Raw genomic sequence first — 21806 nt, forward strand, 5'->3', positions numbered from 1 at the left:
GGGACACGGGTTCTGGTCCGGGAAGATCCCACATGCCACGGAGCAACTAAACCCGTGCGCCACAACTACCGAACCTGTGCTGTACGGCCCCTGAGTCACAACTACTGAAGCCCGCGTGCCTGGAGCCCGTGCTCCACAAGAGAAGCCACCGCAATGAGAAGCCCGTGCACCGCAAGGAAGAGTAGCCCTCGCTCGCCACAACTAGAGAAAGCCCGCGTGCAGCAACGAAGACCCAACACGGCCAAAAATAAATAAATTAATTAATTTTTAAAAAATGAAAACAATCATTTATCAAGTCTAATAGTGTGAAGAGAGATGCGAATGCAGGGAGCAGTAGGTTTGGCGAATGAGAGAGACCGAACCCAATTACAGCTGTATCACTCCCTGGGTCAAGTAAAATTGTGCAAAAGTTTTCAAACTTATATAAAGAAAAGCAGAGGCTCAGTCTAATTTTTGGATCAGTTCCTTCTCCCCACCCCCTCCCGGGCCACCATTTACCCCAGCCTGCAGCTACGTGGTGGACACTGGACATGGGTTTCTCTTCCCAGAATTATCACTGGAAACAAAAGCATTAAGAAAGACAACGCATTGGCAGATAGACAGGCTTTCATCTCAGGAAATTTGGCTGGTATTTGGAGGGGTATGTATGTAAGGCTTGAGGGTGACGGTGGGGTGCAGTGGACACCGGACCTGGCTCCACTCCCTATGTGTGCACCCTGCACCATCCCCATGGGACCTTCAACTACTCACACTCAGCCCCCCCTTTGCAGGGAGGGGCCAGAACGGCAAAGAGCTTGGAGCTGGCACAGGCTCACCCTCTCCTTCCAGTCCTGCGCCACAAGCAGACCACCTGTGCCATCCAAACAGCGTCATCTGAAGAGGTTGCCAACGTGGGTTATCCCCAGGCAAGACTGGTGTGTAGAGCTCTCCCGTGATTTCTTTCTCCTTCGCCCTGGCCCCCATTCAGTCTAGAGAAGCCTCGAGATCAAACTATACATGGGATCCAGTCCTGGCTAAGCTCCTGGAGGAGCTAAGACCATTTAAATGCCTTAAATGCCTTCTTCGAGTCAACTCTTCCTCTAGCTGACAGAAAAGCTCGGCTCTAACAGTAAGGAATCCCTCCCTGGACCCCCAGCACACACACACACACACACACACACACACGCACACACACACACACCCCCTCTCTATTTGAGATCAGGGAAATCCACACCAGAAATCCTAAAATATACTAAATAAATTTCACACTTTCAAAAATCTGGACTCCCTAAAAAGGGCCTGTTTTTTTGGTACAGGAAATGAGTATTGAAGCACAGTAACCTCTCATGTTTAAAACTACAGGGATTATTTTTTTAACTTCCCAGCGAGAGCCCGAGCACAGTAACACTAGCGTTCATGCATATCCAATCATTGCTAAATTAGGGCACCTGTTCAACTGAAATGCAATTCGCTGATGTGATCCCAAGTTATTGAAAGGCAGAATGCTTTTATCCAAAAAGGCTGCCCCAACACCCTCTGTTCCGCTGATAAAAACATTTGTTAAAAGATTCTTTTCCAGACGCAAGGCCAAGAGGCCAGGTCATGGTACTTCTCACTACACAGGGACCTGAGAAATTCTTTTGCACAAGGTACTTAGAGATGGTCCACACAGCATCATTTCTAAATGGTAGAGGATAAAGTTGGGGCCACCAGAAGCCACAAAAACCCAAACTGCAAAAGCACGCTTGGACTTACCCATTACAAATGTGTTCTTTGTCTTCTCAGAGGAGCCACTTGAAGGTCAACTCCACTTAAAATCCTTGGCTCAGAAGCAGCTTGTTGCTTTATGACCCAAGTCTATTAAAATTATTAGAGTCTCTGATGATGAAAATTCCATCCAATTTTTTTCTCTTCATGGGGTGGGGGGGGAAAAACCAACACGAGTCTATTTGAAATCATTTTATGAATTTTAATCATAACAAATGTGTTTTAACAGTAGTCATAAAATCAACATTACCACATATACAAAGGACAAGACATCAGATTGGCATACAAAAATACCATATATTAAAATCGGGTTCATTGGAAAAACTCAGAACTTGCTAAGACACCACCTACAACAGAAAGAGCAAGCAAGAATGCTTTTAAGACATTCAGATTTATAAACAGCAGCTTGATATCCCCCTAACGAAGTCAATATTTGGCAACATTTGGACAATATTTTCTACCCAGTCCAGCAGCTCATTTATCTGTAGGGCTATTTGGCCCTTTAAAAGAAAAGATTCTAAAATAAATAATCCACATAATTGTAAATGAAACATGTCAAGGACTTAAGTTAACAGCCTCTGAGCAGCATTAATCTAGCCATTTGACTGGAATACTAGTTATCAAGAGGGCCAGGGAACCCACCAGTGGAGCCATCCAAATGGCAGGGACCCTGTGCAGCAGCTGCATGGCGTATGTTGGGAGTTTGTAACCACCCCAAGCTGAAACCAGTCTCCCCACCTGCATCTGCCAAGGGAGCGAAACAGGAACAAGTGGTGGAATAAAAAATATAATAAATGACCACAACCTGGATAGAAACGGAAATATTCTGAATGAGTCTTCCCAATAGTCTTAACCTACTCAAGTCAGGATACATCCACAGGCACGGGCATTGCATTCCATGGTTAAGAGGATGTCATTAGAGTTTGTCTGCAATGACTCAGCAACCAGCTGCAGAGCAGGTTCTGAAATTGTCTTGTGTGCTAACACCCAATAGGGCCTCCTTGGACCCTCTCTTCAGCTGATCATATTCCCTGTTTGTCCTCAGTTTAAACATCCTGAATTGAATTTGGTGGGCCATACTGGAATGACAAATTGTGCTTGGCTAAGTTATTCCCAGTTGTCCTGGGTTTCTTTCTTCAGCTGGTTTCTGCCACGATTGACCTTCATCTTCTATCTACTTTGTTCAGGAGTTATCACCTCATTACGGATTTCCCTCCCTTTATGCAAGTGTTTTCTCACTCTCTGGGGATATCTTCCTATCTGTTGCCATAGACCCAATGCCACGTCTCCACCTCTACCATACAGTATCTACTTGAGAGCTGGGTTTTCTCTCAGCCAGGAAAATCCAACCAGGAATTTTCTGAAGCACAGGGTAAGACACCAACAATTGTGTCCTCCCACTTTTTAAATAGGGATGACTTAAATATCTCAACTTGTTCCCCTTTAAGGGGCATCTGCCTCATCTATTTCCTCCTTCTTACAGCCCACGCTCCTTCACAACCATCACATCCAACCATCTACCTCTGGATACTCAAAAAGCAAATGTCAAATTAAAAGCTGAGCTTCCCTTTGGAAAACTCTTGCTAGAATTATCCAATTAACATACCCCAGGGAGACCACAGAAGGCTTTCACACGGGCTACTAGCCCTACATCCCATGGAGATGAATTTAGAGCAGCGTTCTAGAAGAACGGGACAGCCATAAGAGAACATCCCCCAGAAAAACAAAGAAAATACATGCTGTTGCAGACTTCAAGAGACCCCACAGTTCTTTGCCCCAAATATTACTGATTGTCTCTAAAAAGATCATAATATGAATAGTATCAAAAACCGTAGACTAGAATAATAAAGTCCAGCTAATGAGATGAGTGTTTTTAAGCACCACTACATCATAAGTGAGATTGTATATAGTGGGGTACCCCAGGCAGTGAACCCTGAAAAAAAAACAATTGGCCCGACTGTGCAAGGAAACTTGTGCAGAAAAATCGGAGCCATATTGCAAGAGTTCGAGAATAATGGAGCTCTACCCTCAACTTGAGCAGAGCCAAAAAATAAGTCATTTGGAAGACAGAAATTAAATGCCCCACCCACTAATATTCTTTAATGATCAATGGCTTTCCAACAAAATGTATATGGTAGAACCCACCTCTTCATATATTTGAAAAGTCTCAAGAGCTTAGTTATACAGACACTTCCAAAGATAGCTGGTTTGACAAAATGGATGCAGCCTATAACATTTGTTGAGAAAGTAACATCTAAATTCACCATTATATAACCCACATTGGAAAACATTTTACTTGATCTTTTTAGCTTCAGTTATAGCTAAATCGTGTGTCTACATATATATATTTATATCTATATACAGTGAATCAATTGTGTCAGGAAAATCGATGGCTTGAATTTCCACTTATTTTTTGAGAAGACTTTCATGTTTAACAAAATTCAGCAACTTGTCATCACTTTTGAAATAGACTACCACTTTCAAAACAGTTGCTGAATTATCTTGACTTATTCTTCTTTGGAGTTTCTCTTTCAGTAAGGATTACTTTGTGGGCAATGTTTTACTGAGAATGGTGGAAATGGTAAGGAACAGCTTCTCCTTCTAGGTCAAGGATGACAGATTGACTGACTGATGACACTTGTGTGAAAATGCTGACTAGTTGGCAGCAACATTTTTCTAAGAGGAGATAGTAATTCAAACCAGTGGCATATCACTCCTCTCATACCAATAACCTTTGGACCTCTAATTTCCTCATAAGTCTAAAGAAAAACTATCATTGGGCAAAAATTTTTTTAATCATTTTCAAGGATGAACTAAAGAGTCCTGCCCATTGATGAGTTCTCTATTAAAAAAAAAAAAATCAACCCAATTCTGCTGAATTGAAGCAAATGCATTTGGTTTACAGTATTTTTGGACAATGAAAAGCAGACTAACCAATTTAGACACAGCATAGCTTTTCAAATAAAACTATGAGAACTCTATAAAACCAAATCTAGACTGGAATAAATACTGTACTATCAGGAAGAGTCTGATCTTTCTATGAAAATATATTTCAAATTGAATTTTCTGCTTCCCTTTATTCACTTAAAAAGCAATTTTAGTAACTTTAATAACCTTCAAGGCTTTAAATTCCATGGGCATTTTTTTTTTAATGTAAAACAAAGTGTCTTTGTGCAAGGCTTCAAATCTTCGATTCTTTCAGTGATAACTAAAAAAAAACAAACAGGACGAAAACAATGTCAAATCTCACTCTAAAAATAGTACCTATGTTTTTGTCTGGCATCTGAAAAATGATGCCCACCTATGCCCACCTCAAATACAATGACGAGCTGGCAGACTTCAAGGGCAAACAAAAACACTCCCCGTGAACACTGCAAAACATGCTTGCTCTTTTATTTCATACCTTACTAATGCAATGATGGCGTTTGGGTAAGACCCTGAAAGTGAAGAGGGATTTCATTAGGCTTTTTTTTTTTTTTTCTGTAACATTTACTTTTTGGTCACAAGACACAATTTCACAGTACAGGTCATGCAAGTCAAACGTTTTAGAGCTACTGTCTAACTACTATTTTTGACAATAGATTCACATGCAGCTAATGATCCCAGAAAAGGGGGCTTTATTGAGCACTCTTTAAGCTTCACTGATTATTCCTTGGCCCAGAGTATCTAATAACCCTGAAGAGCAATTGATGCATTTTTACTGTCATACTTGAGATCATACATTTTTAAGCCAACTGCATGTTACTAAACCAAAAACTGTCTTCTTCGCCTTACTCTCTTTACTCCATTAATATTTTGATGCTAGATTCCATTGCACAACCCTCCAGAAGTGCACTGTCCAATATAATAGTCACTAGCCACATGTGAGTGGCATCTATTTAAATAACTTTAAATTAAATAAAATACAAAATCCAGTTCCTCACTCAGACTAATCCCATTTCAGTTGCCCAACACCCAATGTGGCTACTGTGTTGGACAGCCTAAGTTATAGAACATTTCCATCATCACAGAAAGTTCTATTGAACAGCGTCAATCTAGAAGATCCCAAGGTTGCACCAGCACACGGTTTTAACCTTCAAGGGACCCACTCAAGTCATGTGCAAGATTAAACTTCATTATATTCCTAAAGGAAATGCCTTATAGCTTTCTGATCATAAAGTATGACTGGACCTGAGAATGCATTTGCCTTCTCACAACTTATGCCCCAGGTCATTATACAAAAATGTTCCAAAGACAATGCTTTTTGATCGCATACTTGGCTCTACTTAGCATACTCGGCATTCTCTTGCTTATGTCAAGATCATTAAGATGAAAATTCATGCTTCTTATAGTTTACTATTTACACAACACTCACTGTCCTTTATAGCTCAAGTGGGAGGGGGGAACAAATGTTTTGCAATTAAAAAAATTCAGATCACATGGTTCTCTTTAACTGTCTATACTCATCCCTAAATCAACCCTCCTTTCATTTCCCAGAGAGGTAGATGCTAACTAAAGTGAATATATAAATCTACAAAAACAAAAAACTTAATAGTTGAGTTAGTAAAGGGTATTGATCCTCCCTGAAAAAGATCATAGACCAACAGAGAGGTCGACAGGTCTAGGAAGCAGCAAGAGGAAAGTGCAGTACAAAGTTCTGGTCCCCCTTTTGCTGCAGAATGACAAACGGGCTTGCACCTCTGGGGGCCCCAGCAGACTCCTCTACAAAATGAAGCCACCAGAGGTTGCTTTCAGCTCTTTCTGTGCTTTCAGTTGTGAGTTTTTTCATTGATGTGCAACTGTGAATTCTGGCTGATTGTGTCACTGGACTTGAGTCACATGGGGTAGATGAGTTTTTAGTGTCGTGGGTAAATGCCAAAGAGGCCAGAGCAACGGGATGCTAAATAACATTAAACATCATTAAGCCTATAAAAATCCTATCCGGCAGGCTGAGACATCACATAGACATGTGCACGCACACACGCGTGCATGCACAGGATTGCACACCCTGATAAGCAGGTACACAAATAAATAACTGCAGGCAGAATCCACATAAACAATTGTTCTGACATCAGTAAGACTCACACGAAAAATTCTGATTTTGGTTGTTATTGTACCTTAAATTGTAAGGTCAAGAATCTATCATAGAGCCGGTTAATTTTGCACTGCTTAATTGCAGCTCTAGCACAGAGTTGTTTTTAAGTAAAAGGTACACGGACATTTGTACTCTACAGCTTTGCACTAAGAAACACAGGGCACTGTATCATCACATATATTAGTGTCTATATATAACCCACAGACCATGTAGAATTCTATCACACACTACACTCCAGGGCTGGTCATTTCATACCGGACATAAACATGTGTAGACATCATTCACAAAATTAATTTGAAAATGGCATGACTGAATATTGCAAGGGTAAAGTCCATTTGAAATGTAGAATTCTTAATGTAACATTTCTGTGGGGTTTTTTCCCCAAGAGGAATAGAAATTAGGTCAGACATGCATCACGGCAGCCTGGGAGAGTCTGAGAAATTGAAACTAACCCAACAGTATATTAGGTTACATAATAGAGGATAGCATTCAGCTAATGTGATACCTAAATTATTAATACCAAATAAATCCTAGATTATTTGTTGTATAATGCCCAATAGCTTACACAATAAAATGGCATTTTAACCTAATTTCTAGTTTGAGCTTTCAAATACATTTCCTAAAGGTCTAATGACAAATTTGAAAGATTTGAAAAACCCATGTTCATATTTTTATACCAAATCCTCATGTCAATGAACAGGGTTAGCTTGGGATTCTATTCATTATATTGTCATTTTATCTCATTAATTCCATCACTTTAATGTGCATATTTTGTGCTGCTTGAAGGTAACAGTTAGCATATAAGTAAATTAAATTATCTCAGTCTTAAGGGCTTTTTCTAGCCTTACTTTTCTGTCCCCATTTTCAGGGATTCAATGGAACATAAACAGACATATTTATGAGTGGGGACCTTGGCACATACCACTTGCTTCATGAATTTCGTAAGAGAAACTAGAAGAGAACTGTAAAGCTCACAGCTATGTCTGAACGCACACACATTCAGGGAGAGAAATTTATCATTTAAGACCAGCAGATCTTTCTTCATGAGCATCTGTAGGCCATTACACATTTAAGAACGTCTGAGAATTTACGATGAACTGGTCCACTTAAACTGGGAATGTGAGATGCTAGCTCACCTTGCCATTTTTCTGAATGAAAACATATTTTGAAATACAAGAGATAGTCTCACTTATACCAACAAGAGGAAACGGGAATTCAAAATGATTTAACTCTCATGGAGAAATCTCTTTCAAAAAATAATCATGGACCGTCTTAAAATGCCAGTCCAAGTTTGTTATTGTTTACCAACACTCATGGCTGTTACAATACATCAAAACTGGGAGAAAAGACAGACTCTTCTGTCACTCTCCCTTAGTGCGTTACAGAATACAGGACTTGAATACACAGAAGAGGAGCAAGTTTGGAAGTGACGGGTCTGTGACCCCTCGCTGGGTAGGTACCGGTGCCCTTGAGGTGGCCATCATTTCAGACCCCGGACTCACTCATGCCCACAAAGTCTTACTCCCGGGATTCTTCTGAAAAGATTCAAAACCTGAGGTAAATCAAATTACACACACACCCACACCCACACACAAATACACAATATTTACATTTAAAATTCTTATTTTGTGAGATGGCTTGCGAAAAATTGGCATGTAGGTTTCCTGTGGGATTAGGCATTTCTCATTATTACTCAGTTTATTGCTCCCCTGTTGGGCTTTCCGTTTAATAAACACATAGCGAGCTCTAATTACAAGGGAAGAAAAATGGAGGTACGTGACAAAACACAACACACTGGAAACACTTGTTCAAATATCTTCCTGAAAAAACAACTGTCCACTTAACTTATTTTAATTTGGGTGCCATTCAAAAAGTATAAAAGGCCTTAGCAACTAAATGAAGACTGGGTTTCATTTTTTTAAAAAGGAAAGAAACCAGCACTGCATGTTATCACTGAATTTTTACATGGATTCTCAGATTTAATTCTACTTGTATACATAGCATCTTTGTTTTAATCTACCACATTTAGAGAAGATCACATTGTATGCACTTCCACAGTTTAACATCTAAGTAGAATAGGTCTATCTGGCAACATGATTTTGAGAAATCATAATTACAGTCCATTTAATACATGATTAGGAGGATGCATGCGATCGTCTTGGAAGCTGTTGCCACCAATAATCAGAGCGCTCTGCCTGGTATCTTGCTGACACCTCACACCCTACCCTTCGTGTCTGTCTTGGGTTAATCAAGTGGCAGCCCAGAGGCCAGCACTCGGCACCCAATGGTCAGCGTGGCCCCCCATCTCCTCACCGTGATCCATCACCAACACCTGCTCAACCGCTAGTTGGCACCCACAAGAGACTTCCCCGCGGCCCTCTTCAGCCACAGGATATCACAGTGAAGCGCTTAGAAATGCAGGACATGTTGTGGAGCACGATGCCGAGAAGGAAGACCAGCACGCAGGCCACCAAGATCACAGTGCACACCCCGGACCACGTGGAGCTTTTCACCGCGCCCCGCCTGGCTGGCTCCTCCTCCAACGCCTCGGGCGGAGCCCCGCCCTGCAGAGGCTGCTGCTCTGCCGGGATGGTCACCACGGTGACGGACTTCTGCTGGCTCCCGGGCAGCAGACGGCAGCCCATGTCTCCGGGCAGCAGCGCTCGCTCCTTGGAGATGGGCAGGGGCAGCATGTAGCAGCCATTGCTCGGAAGTTTGATGAAGACTGGGGTGTGCTCGGAGGCGTGCGGGATGGCGATGACGGCAAGGACCTCGGGGTCGTCCGGGAGCTGGGACACGGAGAAGCCCGGGGGCAGCTTGGTGATGCCCCGGCACCAGGGGCACCTCACGTCCTTCTGGCTCGTCCTCATCTGCTGAAGGCACACCGAGCAGCACGTGTGTTTGCAATCCAGCAACTTGGGCCTTCGCCGGGGGCTGTAGTAATTGAAGCAGATCTGACATTCCAGCAAAGACTCTTGGGAGAGCGTCTCCATGGTGGACTGTGGGCAGGAAGGCCAAGGCCGACGGGGAGGAGCTTGTTCTCAGAGTCCACCACTCCGCCACCTTCTTTCTTGCAGTCTTTCCAAAGTCGCCGGGGGATCGGGGAGTTCACAGGCATCTAGCATACTCAGGCGTGTTCATTTCTGAAGGAGACAAAAAATGCAAACCAACTTAATTACTTCAAACAAGTTGAGATGGATTTATACAGCTGCTCAAAAGTCTTGACACCAGGTCAAAAGGGTAAAGTTTCCCACTTGTGAGACTGTAGGAGTCCCGTAACGTCCAGTGGACAGTGATGAGTTGTCTCCGTGAATACTTTGCTTATTTCTGAAGAAACAAATATCTCTATGGGGTATACAGAGGGAGTCTGCTCTTTCTGTTTTATTGTTCTTCTGGATTGTTCTTCCAAATACACTGCAGAAATTCTCTCGTTCCCAATAAGTTTGTAGCATTTCGTAAAAGTAAATTTCTTTCCTTAGATCCTCTGACCTTCTTTTTCTGACTCTACTTATCTTCCTGTAAGTATTCATTGCCAGATACGGGCAACTTTAAAAATCCAGGTATTTCATGTAACTAGCTCGCTCACTTGATATGGGTTAGGACTGTTCCTCTCTCACAGGTAATTAAAATGATGCCACCAAAGAAGCACATGCAGGCATCTGTTATCTTTTCCACCAAATCACCTGAACCAAGGCAATTCTTGTCAGTTGGTTTTAAAAAGAGACAAAAACAAAATAACCCCCAAATAACAACAGTGAACCTTTATGCAGTAGGGGTCACAAGAATACACAGGATCACTACTACATTTCAGTCAGTTCTTTTAATTTCATTATTATTTGGGCTTGCATCAATTAACGTGACCAAAAGCAAATACTGTTAATTCACTGATCATAATCAAGCATTATTGTCAGAGAAGACTGGTAAGGCAGCCTCACCAGAAAAAAAAAAAGGAGGAGGAGGAGAAGAAGAAGGAGGAATGTTAGCCTTCTGGTATTGACAGGAGGCAGAATAACTTAGTTCAACTTAACTGGAGTTTAAGGACCACCCCGTCCCCGCCCCCCTCCCCGCCAAGTGTTCTAATAAAGGCTGCCCAACTCTGCTTCCTATTAAAAGCATCCAAATTATGTGTCTCTAGATGGAGCCATGATGCCTCTGGAAAGAACTATTCAACCACTATTGTAGAAATAATTGTCAGTCCTAGAACCCCACCTACACCCAGAAGCAGGAGCTAATAACACAGAAAACCTCCTTCACATTTTTCTTAAAAAGTGAACCTTCTTTTTCTTTCCAATTTCCTTTGTAAAATGAAGAATGCACCCCTCCCCAATGATTACGATTTGTTAAAATCAAAATTAAACATGCAGAAAAAGTCAAAAATAATCACTGATAAAAATTAATGTTGACAATCAAAAGAGAAACATTTAAAAATATTTTAGCTGTAGTAAGAGAACTCAAATTACTGAAAGTAAAAATATAGTAACATAGCATTCAGAAAGCTCATATTATTAATATTATCAACTACTCATCTATCCACTAATTCAAGAAATAGTTATGGAATAATTGAAATTTGCTAACCGTAGAACTTAAATGTTCTCACCAAAAAAAAAAAAAAAAAAAAAAAAAAGATAAATATGTGAGATGGCACCCTTTCACAATGTGGACATATTTCAGATTACTGTGATGTCAACTTTACATGTCTTACAATTTAATATGCCAATTATACCTCAATAAAGCTGAAAAAGGAAATAAAAATAAAAAAGAAATATCTACTGAGTATCTGTTATGCACAAAGCTAGCCATGGTAGGATATTAAGATGAATCAGACCGAAATACCACTCTTAAGCAATTTAAAGTTAGGCAAGAATGAACTAGTGAATATATATTCTCTTCTATTCATTTATTCATTCAAATTCTCATTGAATATTTACCATGTGTCAAGCATTATGATATTTATTTTTGTCCCTTGTAACAAAGACCTCGTCACCACTCATAAGAAACTCCCAGCCTGGAGGTACTTAAATAGTTATGCGAGTAAATAGTTATAATAGAAATACAGTGATGCATGCCTTATTGGAGCTGGAGGAATAAAGGAAGGCTCAGTGAAGAATCTGGATTAGGGAGAGGATTCAGACATGTAAAATCAGGGACAGGTTATTTTCAAGTTCAGAAATCAGCATGAGCAAAGGAAAAGGGGTGAGCAATTACAGAATTATTTTTATACTCTAGCTGTGGCACTGGCTAGAAGATTTTTTCTAATACAAGAGTAACTTATAGATGCCATCTCTAAGAGTTTTACAGTTTTAGCTTGTAAGTTTAGGTCTTTGATACAGATGCCTTTTAAAGAAACAGAATTCTCACAGAACTGGCAAGCACCCTCCCACAGGCCCAGCCAGGGAGAGCAGGGCCCACAGGAATGGGAGAGGTGATCAGACCCAGGCACAGGCCACAGACCACAGACCACAGACCGTGGACAGCCTCGAGTGCCAAGGATGTGGGACTTTCTAGTGAGCAATGGAAAAACATCAGAAAGGTTAAGAATATGAGAATGATTCATCAGGTAGCTATATTCAGGATAGACTGGAAAGGCCTGCTGGGAAGCTATTATAATATTAGACGAGAGATAATGAGTAGCTGAAGTCAATAGTGGTGATGAGAATGAAGAGCTGAAAAGTGCTGACAGGTCCTACAGGGGTCAAGTGGGATCTGGCCACATGTGACAATGAGGCTGTAAGGGGGAAGAAGTCCAAGGTCAAGTCTTGAGGGGAGGCTGGTATTATTATTAAAAGAAATAGGGATGGCAAAGAAAAAGATAATGAGTTCTGTTTGGGCCGCATTCCATTTGAGGGGCTAGGAAGATAAAAGAAATCAGTTATCCAGGAAGATGTTGAAGAGTCAAAAGAAAGCTGAATATATGGATCTGATATGGCAGAGCGGCCACAGGGACTATGGTGCACCGTGATCGCAAAGTGGTTAGTACTCTGCGTTGTGATATTGCAGAGCAAAGTCAGAACCAGATCTGAGAGATCTCGGTGGCATCTCCGGAGCACAGATATCAACCAGAGACAGACAAGGCAGAGCAGAGAGAGACCCCTAGGCAGCACTTATCGTTAAGCCTGGCTAAAAGGAAGAATAGAGGCAGACATAGGCGGAAACCCAGGAACCCCTCCCAGCACATACCCCAGATGGAAGAGTTCCAGGCAGCAAAGGGCTATGAGCAGTGGGCGCTGAGAACAGACCTTGAGGTGTGGCGACCAGGAGGTCACTAGCATTTTGGGGGTGTGACTTCAGCAGGGGACCAGGGGTATGATGGAGGCTGGCGGGATGCTGGAGTTCCCTGTGATGCGGAGTGTCGTCAGGCGATAGGATCATAGCTTAGAGGAAAGAGCATCGAGCAACAGTTCTTTTTCTTTCCAGAGCAGAGAAATTTGAGAAAAGACGGGCAGAGCAAGCAAGTTAGGGCGCTCACAGCCGGATGGTCTGGTCTGTGCTGTTCAATACGGTGTCTGCCAGCCACAGGTCCGAGCAGAAGGTAGTGTCTGAAGCTCAGAAAGGAAAAAGTGTACGGACACTGAGGTGGGGAATGTGGAACGGAAGCAGAAATCCCCAAAGTGTCAGCAGTGAGGGTGGAATTCTTCTAATTTTATACCCAAGGTACTGCATTTCTTTTTTCTTAGAAAATAAAAACCAAACACAGGGTTTGCTGGTGAATCTTGACCAATGCTCTTATCTATCCTCACTGTTAAAGCCCACTGACAGAGAGCAGGCCATAATATTATAAATCATAGGAAGATGTGAATGTTAAATGGAGGTGGGGACAGAGATTGATCATAATGAACTAGGGTGGCAGAAATGACAAAATTGGGGAGGGGTATACGGTAGCCAAGACATGGAAGCAACCTAAATGCCCACTGACAGATGAATGGATAAAGAAGACGTGGTACATGTATACAGTGGGATATTACTTAGCCATAAAAAAGAATGAAATAATGCTATTTGCAGCAACATGGATGGACCTAGAGATTATCATACTAAGCAAAGTAACTCAGACAGATTAAGACAAATAAAATATGATATCACTTACATGTGGAATCTAAAAAAATGATACAAATGAACTTATTTACAAAACAGAAACAGACTCACAGACATAGAAAACAAACTTATGGTTACCAAAGGGGAAAGAGATGGGGAGGGATAAATTAGGAGTTTGGGGTTAGCAGACACAAACTACTATATATAAAATAAACAAGGAACTACTATATAGCACAGGGAACTAGACTCAATACCTTGTAATAAAGTATAATGCAAAAGAATCTGCAAAAAAAAAGTATGTATATATGTATATATATCTGAATCACTTTGATGTACACCTGAAACTAACACAACATTGTAAATCAACTATACTTCAATTAAAAAAACATTGGGGAGGGGTACAAAAAAGAAAAGCACAGATTCCTGCCATTTTATGAATTTGGAGAAAGCTGTCCTTAACAATGGCACTCAGGGCAACCACCTTCTATGTAAAGAGAGCTGGGAACAAAAAAATACTTTGTGACACCAATACAGAAACAGTGACCACCAGTTCCTTTCTTACCTTTCTCTACTGCCGCATTAATTACCTTGCTTCCATAGAAAAATGTGGGAAACAGCTTAGCAGAGTGGGAAGAATAGGGGCTTTGGCTTCAAAGAATCTTGGGTCAAATCCCTGTTTTGTCACCATCAGCGGTGCCACTGGAACAAGTCCTAAAGCTTCTAGAGTCTGCTTCCTCACTGGCTAATGAGGGGTGATGGAGTTTGTGGCTGAAGGTCAAGTGTGTTCAGGCACTGCCAGGTAGAGAAGGGCTCAGGGAGCCCTGGTGCTAATCCCTCCTTCCTTCTGACTTGGACTCCACACGGTGCCGAGTGTGGTCTACCCAGAGGCGCTTCCTGGCTCTTAAAGTATGGCCGTGTGCAACAGCTTGGGAGGAGGAAGGCAAGCACTCCTCTTGGCCCTGCCCCAAGACCTGCCACACCATCATTTTTCAACAAAACCAACATGCAATTTTATTCATGAATTTATGTTCCAAGTAATGTTCACTTAATTGGTGTTGAGTTCCCTTAAAATTAGATTATACAACACAATTTTCAACTCTATCCAAGTAAGTGTAGGCCTTACAAGACAGGCTGAACACAAAGGCAGAAGGGGAAAACAGTTCCTATCTTCTGTGCTCAGCCACTCAAGTCATTTTGACAGCAGGGCAGCTCTCTGATTCTGCCCATACTGAACTCCAGTTTATTTCCTGTAGCATAATTAGTAAATGATGATGACAATTTAGGTAAAGAGAAGAAAATTTATGAGGCTCTGGACCAAAGGTAATGATGAATCTTCTTTCTCCCTTTCATCATAAACTCAAAAGATATGAGTCAACTACAGAAGAAACAAGGTCCACGTAAGCTAAAAAAGAAACTCGGAGTTCCTAGTCAAACACAGGATACACAAGCACACACTGGCAACTGCTTTAGAGACCTGTCTTTGGAGTTAGTTTCCTTACAGGAGCAAGACATGATGCTCAAAGTAAGTACTCAAATTCAAAAGAAAAGAGTATTTTGGTAGAACGCATAAGAACAGGTGTAAACTGAAATATACTGGAACGAGTTTTAACAGTTTATTTTGAAAGAACCTAAAGTAAAAATTAATTAAAAAAAAACAGACTACAAAAAGGGGAATAGCAGCTAAGGGAGGACATTCTCAAACTAACTGTGGCTTATGATCTAGAATTTATGTTCAAACGTATCTTCATAAAATAGTAGTTTCAGGAATTCCCTGGTGGTTCAGAGGTTAGGGCTCCAAGCTTCCACTGCAGGGGGCATGGATTCAATCCCTGGTAGGGGAACTAAGATCCCCGCGTGCTGCACAGCACGGCCAAAAAAAAAAAAAAAAAAAAAAAAAGACAATATATATTACCTTAATTAAAAATTACTTTAGGGCTTCCCTGGTGGTGCAGTGGTTGAGAATTGGCCTGCTAATGCAGGGCACACGGGTTCGAGCCCTGGTCTGGGAGGATCCCACATGCCACAGAGCAACTAGGCCCATGAGCCACAACTACTGAGCCTGCGCATCTGGAGCCTGTGCTCCGCAAAAAGAGAGGCTGTGATAGTGAGAGGCTCGCGCACCGCGATGAAGAGTGGCCCCCGCTTGCCACAACTAGAGAAAGCCCTCGCATAGAAACGAAGACCCAACACAGCAAAAATAAATAAGTTAATTAATAAACTCCTACCACATCTTCTTAAAAAATTACTTTAAAATTTAAAAAAACAGTAGTTTCATAAATAATGTCAATTGTACAATATACAAATTAAAGGCTTTGAATCATCACTGAACTCAATACTAATGCATGCCCTGGTTTTAAAATAGTCTAAAAAACTGAGATTTGTATAAATGGAGGAAGGTGTGACTTGGAGGGAAAATGCCAAAACCAGAGGGGTGTGTATATTGTAATTGTTGTTTAGGGGCAATGGACATTTGTTGCTTTACAACATCGATATATTTTCATAAAATAAAATTTCTTCTTTTTTAAAAACTGTATAATTATAAGCATTTTTATTAAAGGTGTGGGTGTGATAAAGTGCTCCCATGAATTTAGTGGGTGGTAAAAAAGCAAAGGTCTCCAACACTGAATTTTTATTGTACCAGTTGTTTTTAGAAGTCTGGGCACATGAGGATAGAAAAGCTGATGAAATATATCCAGTTGTCCCTTGGTATCTGTGGGGGATTGGTTCCAGGATCCCCTCTCGAATACCAAAATCCAAGGATGCTCAAGCCCCTTATTTAAAATGGCCTAGGACAGCTGGCCCTCTGTATCCTTGGATATGAAATTCTTGAATATGAAACCTGCTGACTATAATGTAGGTAGTTTTACTCTGTTTATACTATAAAGACTCTTCATAGTTCTGATTTAGATCCGCGTCTGTGACATCAACTATGAAGCCTCTCCCCACTTGTGACACGAACTGATATTAATTACATGTGCCTGACCTTGAATTATTCCATTTGATGGTCTACACAAGGATCTTAAATTCAATGGTTGTGTTGAGAAAAATCTCTAAGTCAGAGACTAAACTAGTTACTATACTGCTCTTCTTATTCTCTTAAAATAGCATGTCTTTCTGACGCAGGTCATTTACTTAATTTTTCAAGAAAATGCAAATATTTGAATTGAGATTGAAGAAATTAATTACAATTCCATTTAATCTGGCATGTCAGCTGGCAAGACCATTTAGTTATATTGGATCTTGACAAACACTCCGATTAATTGCAAGAATAGGAATGGCTGGCAGTGACAAGATGTGTGGCTGACTTTTGGTTCTCTGGTAGCAGAGAGCAACCCTTTCAGGACAGTTGCCTAATATGTGTAAAGTCCAATTGGTATAACTACACTCTGTTTTCACGGAGAAGGCAGTGGATTCCAGGACTCTGACAAATCTCAAGTGAGAATTCTATGGGCCCAAACAGTTACCCTGTTTTCTCCTATGAGCATCATGGTTTGTGTATTTGAAGATGCAAAAATTCTGGAAAGTGAGAATGGTTACTTACAAGTCTTGGGTGACCAAGGGGGACGGGGCAAAGGACGGTGACGGTGTTGGAGGCCGACTGGCCCCGGTAGCAGACGCAGGCAGGGTAGGGAGAGAGGTCATTGGTTAAATGGGCAAAGAGCAGCAGGCCAGAACTCCATGGTCAGCCTGGGGACTTGCCACACAAAGGGCTAGCCTTGCCAGCACTGCCCAATGGGACAACCACGAGCCCGATGGACCTGCCCACAGAGTAGGGACCATACCTCTGCACGTGCCAATCTTTTCGCTGCAAAAATGCAACTAACCAAGCAGCTGAAACCGAACCACAGTTTCCAGAGATGTACTTACATAGGAGCATTTCAATTAAGTCAAGGTAGGGAAAAGATTAATGCATTTGACCTAGCCACAGCTTGGTGATGAATATTTAAAATCAAAGTATATTGGAACCAAGACATTTTTAGGAATTAAAGCCAAATTTCATTATTGCCACGACTGATAATAACCACTGGTTTTTGTTGGTTTGCTCGTTTTAATATCTATCAGATAATCATTACTATCAGGAATCAGGAGGTAAGGATTTTAGCTCTAATTCTGCCTATAAGTAGTTGGGTTACCTTAGGCAAATCACCTCTCCATTCGCTGCAGTGTCCTCACCTACAAGGACACTGGACTAGATGATGCCCTAGAGTCCCTTCTAGTAAAAATAGTTCTATGACCTAAGTAACTGCTAACCACACTCCTGGGTTTTCAACAACATGACAGAGCTGTCAGGCTGTTTGTTCTATAGTCATTACATCTGACAGATCATTTATACATATTAACTGTCAATGATCTCATGCAGGCTTACATGAGACAGTGGGCATCTAAAATAAATGGGAAGCATCTTACATATTAGAAGCTTCTTCCTTTAGGCCTTAGGTTTAATGAATGAGTCTAAAGAGAGCTAACACCCTAAAAGAAACAGCCACAACCTCAATTTGCAGCAACTATCAAAGGAATAACTATTTATGTTTAATCAATAACCCTCTCAGCTCAAGCAAGATATTCCCATTATCCAAACTTGCTACTACGTGAAGGTGGTTCCAACTATCCCTTGAGCAGAAGCTTGCATAACTGTCTGGCTCATAGAGAGGCCAAGGTTAATGCTGGAATCAATCAGACACACAGCTTCACCTTCACTTGCTCTGATCACCCAATGACGGCAAAGAGAAAAGTTGCAGATGGTTATAAAGGTAGAGAAGAGATATAAAGGATTGTCAGGTGTCCCCAGACTCCCTGGAGAGAGGGGATGATAAAAGATGCCATCAGACAGACAGGCACAGCAAAGGGGAAAAGATCAATTACCCCAACTCCTAGAATTCTGAGTAGAGCTGAAGGAACTGACAAGCCAGGCACATAAGTAAAGTAAAGGAATAGAAAACAAACAAAAATCCTAAGTCTTCCCAATGGCTGGACATCTACTAAGATAAAATATGTAGTAGGGGGTAAACAAATATCTACTGGGAATCCACCAAGTGCCAAGCATTACTCAAGGCACTGGGGTCACCATGGCAACAAGAGTCTCTGCCCTCAAGGACCCTGACTGTGCAACCTGATCTGTGGAAAGAGAAGCAAAGGCGAGGGGAAGTGTAGACAAAGCACTGAAAGGGAGACTCTTCTTCAAGTGATCATATGAATTCAATTGATCATGCATAGGGCTTAGACAGAACCACTAAGCAAGAAACTATCATTGCCTGTTAGAGCCAGAAAGGATATTGGAACCCAAGGAGCCTAAGCTGGCCCACGGTTCTTTCCACTTCAGAGACACTGGAGAGCAAGAAGAGTCAGAGGGAAGGATACCGAAATTTCCTTTATTTGAGTAAGCATTCCATCTGACCCATGTCAGCACCATCCCAGACAGCAAGGTGGCTCTGAGCTCACAAGTCTCAAGAGATGAAGGAGTTTAAGATGGTATCGCAAGGCAGCGATACCTTGCGATATCTAAAGGCAGCCCAATGCCAGGGAAGCACATTAAATCATCACTGGGGAGGATGTTTGAGGGCCAAGATTGTGAGTTAAGGACTGAGGGGCTGTCCAAGTAGGCAAGTGCCCAGGGGAGCAGGTCTCTCTCTGTGGAGGGTCCCCTTTGCCCCTGCTCTTCATGTGCAGGGGACAGAGAACCTCTGAAGGCCCCTGACAAACTTCCTATGTAAGTATTTGCATTTTCATAATATGAACCACACACGTGCATCCCCACTCCTATTTCTTACCTAACCACAAGTTCCACAAATTCCAACCACTGAAACCTGAAGGCAATTTGTTTTTTAATGTTTTCCCATTATATTTCATCTACTTCAGGGACCCACAGCTTTCCTCTGTAAAGGGGCAGATGATAAATCTTTCAGGCTTTTAGGCTTTTCGGGTCATGCAGGCTCTTCCGCAAATACGCAACTCTGCCACCAAAGTGTGAAAGCAGTCAGGTCATATGTCAAGGAGCAGCAGAGGCTATGTTCCAATAAAACTGCCTTTACAGAAACAGGCCACAGATGGGATCTGGCCAATAGGACATCATTTGCCGACCTCAGATCTACATCATTTCTCATCATCTCTGTCCTTAATCCCAGAAATTCAGTATATTACTCCAGAGATACCCATCCTCAAATCATCTTATTGCTCTAACATGAGTTATCTTAACTGAGTTTTCTGTCAAGCTACAGAATGCAAAATATTTTCATAGTTAGTTGGGAAGACATTAAGGGAATATCAGCTTTACAGATGCATTGTTTTGAATGACTATTCCCAGACAACAGGAGGAAAGAGAGTTGAGCAAATAACATTAACAATGACAAACATTTGCTTGTCTCACCAACAGCAAGTACCATTAGTGAGAGCATACAGATAGGGTTCCAAACTTTCTTCACACTTAAAAATATGGATCCACTGCTTCAACAAAATAAGCAATGATTCTAGAAGTCATTAAGACAGCACCAGATTGAAGACAAGCCTTCATCTGATGGAATGTCACAAGGACACCATGATAGTGCCTCCTGATGGTCTGAACTTTGGATACAATTCTTGTGTTCATATGCATAGTCATTCAGTAGCTCAACAAATTTAGATTTGGCCAGGTGAATCTCAGCCCTATACCAAAGCATCTTCTGATGGTTCACCTTTGCCAAGAAGGGACATTGGGTACATTTCCCAAACACGTGGAGCATTCCTTCAAAGTGCCACAGAACGTGGATGATTTACAATGAGAACTTCATTAATTTGAGGCATCTTAAGGCTGGAAGGGCAGGAAAGTCTTGGCTCAATTTTTTTAAAAACCACCTAATTGTTAAGACTCACCTACTTTCACACATTAAAAAAAATTTATATATATATATATATATTTTTTTTTTTATTAATTTTTATTGGAGTATAGTTCCTTTACAATGTTGTGTTAGTTTCTGCTGTACAGCAAAGTGAATCAGCTATATGTATACATATATCCCCTCTTTTTTGGATTTCCTTATTTCTTAAGAGTTCTTCAGGCTACCTGGAGAATATTCTGTATTAAACATTTGAAAAAAGGATGGCACATTAAAAACCTGGTGGGTTTTATAGCTATCACTTCAAATAAGCCTATTCAAAAGGCATTCATGAGATTATTTTCTTTGAGCAGAGTGTTCATTGCTTCAACCTCCCTACCTACCCTCAATATCAATGATTCATCACACGAGTTAAGCCTCAAACTGAAGCTGCAAAGAATTCCTAAAGGCATTGGTACCAAAAGTAAGCGCCATGGGGAGTTAGCTGTCAGTCTGCTCATTACTTCTGCTTTTTCTTACTTCTGGCTGCAGTAACTCAATGAGGGTTGCTTTTCCATTTAGGCAAGGTAAGAAGAAAAGAAAAAACGTACAACCCCCCAAATTAGATATTGAACAGTGCTGCAAACCAAAGGCCATCAATCATTAACTCATCTTTCCTAACCAAACAATAAATCCAAAAGATTTTTCCTCTTGCTTTCTTATATTTTTAAGTCAACTTTGAGGTAAAGTTTATCAATAATAAAATACACATATTTTAAGGGTACAGTTCAATGAGTTTTGACAGATGTGTGCAGCTGTGTAACCACTGTGCCAATCAAGCTATTTCCACCACCAAAGGTCCCTTTTGCGCCTCATCCAGCCCATCCTTCCTACCTCCACCCCAGACCCCCGTCCCTCCCAGCCACTACTCTGCTGTCTATCTTTGAATTCGTTTCTGTATTTAAAACCCTACCTGTGGGCTTTGACTTAGGGGAAAATAGCAATACTCCGAGGTTCCTTTCAGATGTCCCAGGACCATGACTCTTGTATATAAGGTGTTTATTCAACTTCACAGAGAAAACCCTAGAGTAGCAAATACTACTACAAATGCATTCATTCAAATATGTATTAAGAGGCACTGTTCTAGGTTTGAAGGATTGAAAGAGAAC

At 41.3% G+C, this 21806-nt stretch overlaps 1 protein-coding gene across 6 annotated transcripts in view; it reads right to left on the minus strand.

Annotated features, from left to right (window-relative positions):
- Positions 1–1927: 1927 nt before the first annotated feature.
- The window catches only part of RNF152 (ring finger protein 152), an 85468-nt gene continuing 65589 nt past the window's right edge, over positions 1928–21806 (minus strand). For all 6 annotated transcript variants that reach the window (XM_082641173.1, XM_082641175.1, XM_082641174.1 and 3 more), the window contains one exon: positions 1928–9963. In XM_082641173.1, coding sequence (XP_082497299.1) covers positions 9202–9813 — 612 coding nt within the window. In that variant the 5' untranslated portion in view covers positions 9814–9963 and the 3' untranslated portion in view covers positions 1928–9201. The remainder of the gene's footprint in view (positions 9964–21806) is intronic.

The sequence above is a fragment of the Mesoplodon mirus genome, assembly GCF_964341445.2.
Source record: "Mesoplodon mirus genome assembly, chromosome: 13".
NCBI lineage: Eukaryota > Metazoa > Chordata > Mammalia > Artiodactyla > Ziphiidae > Mesoplodon > Mesoplodon mirus.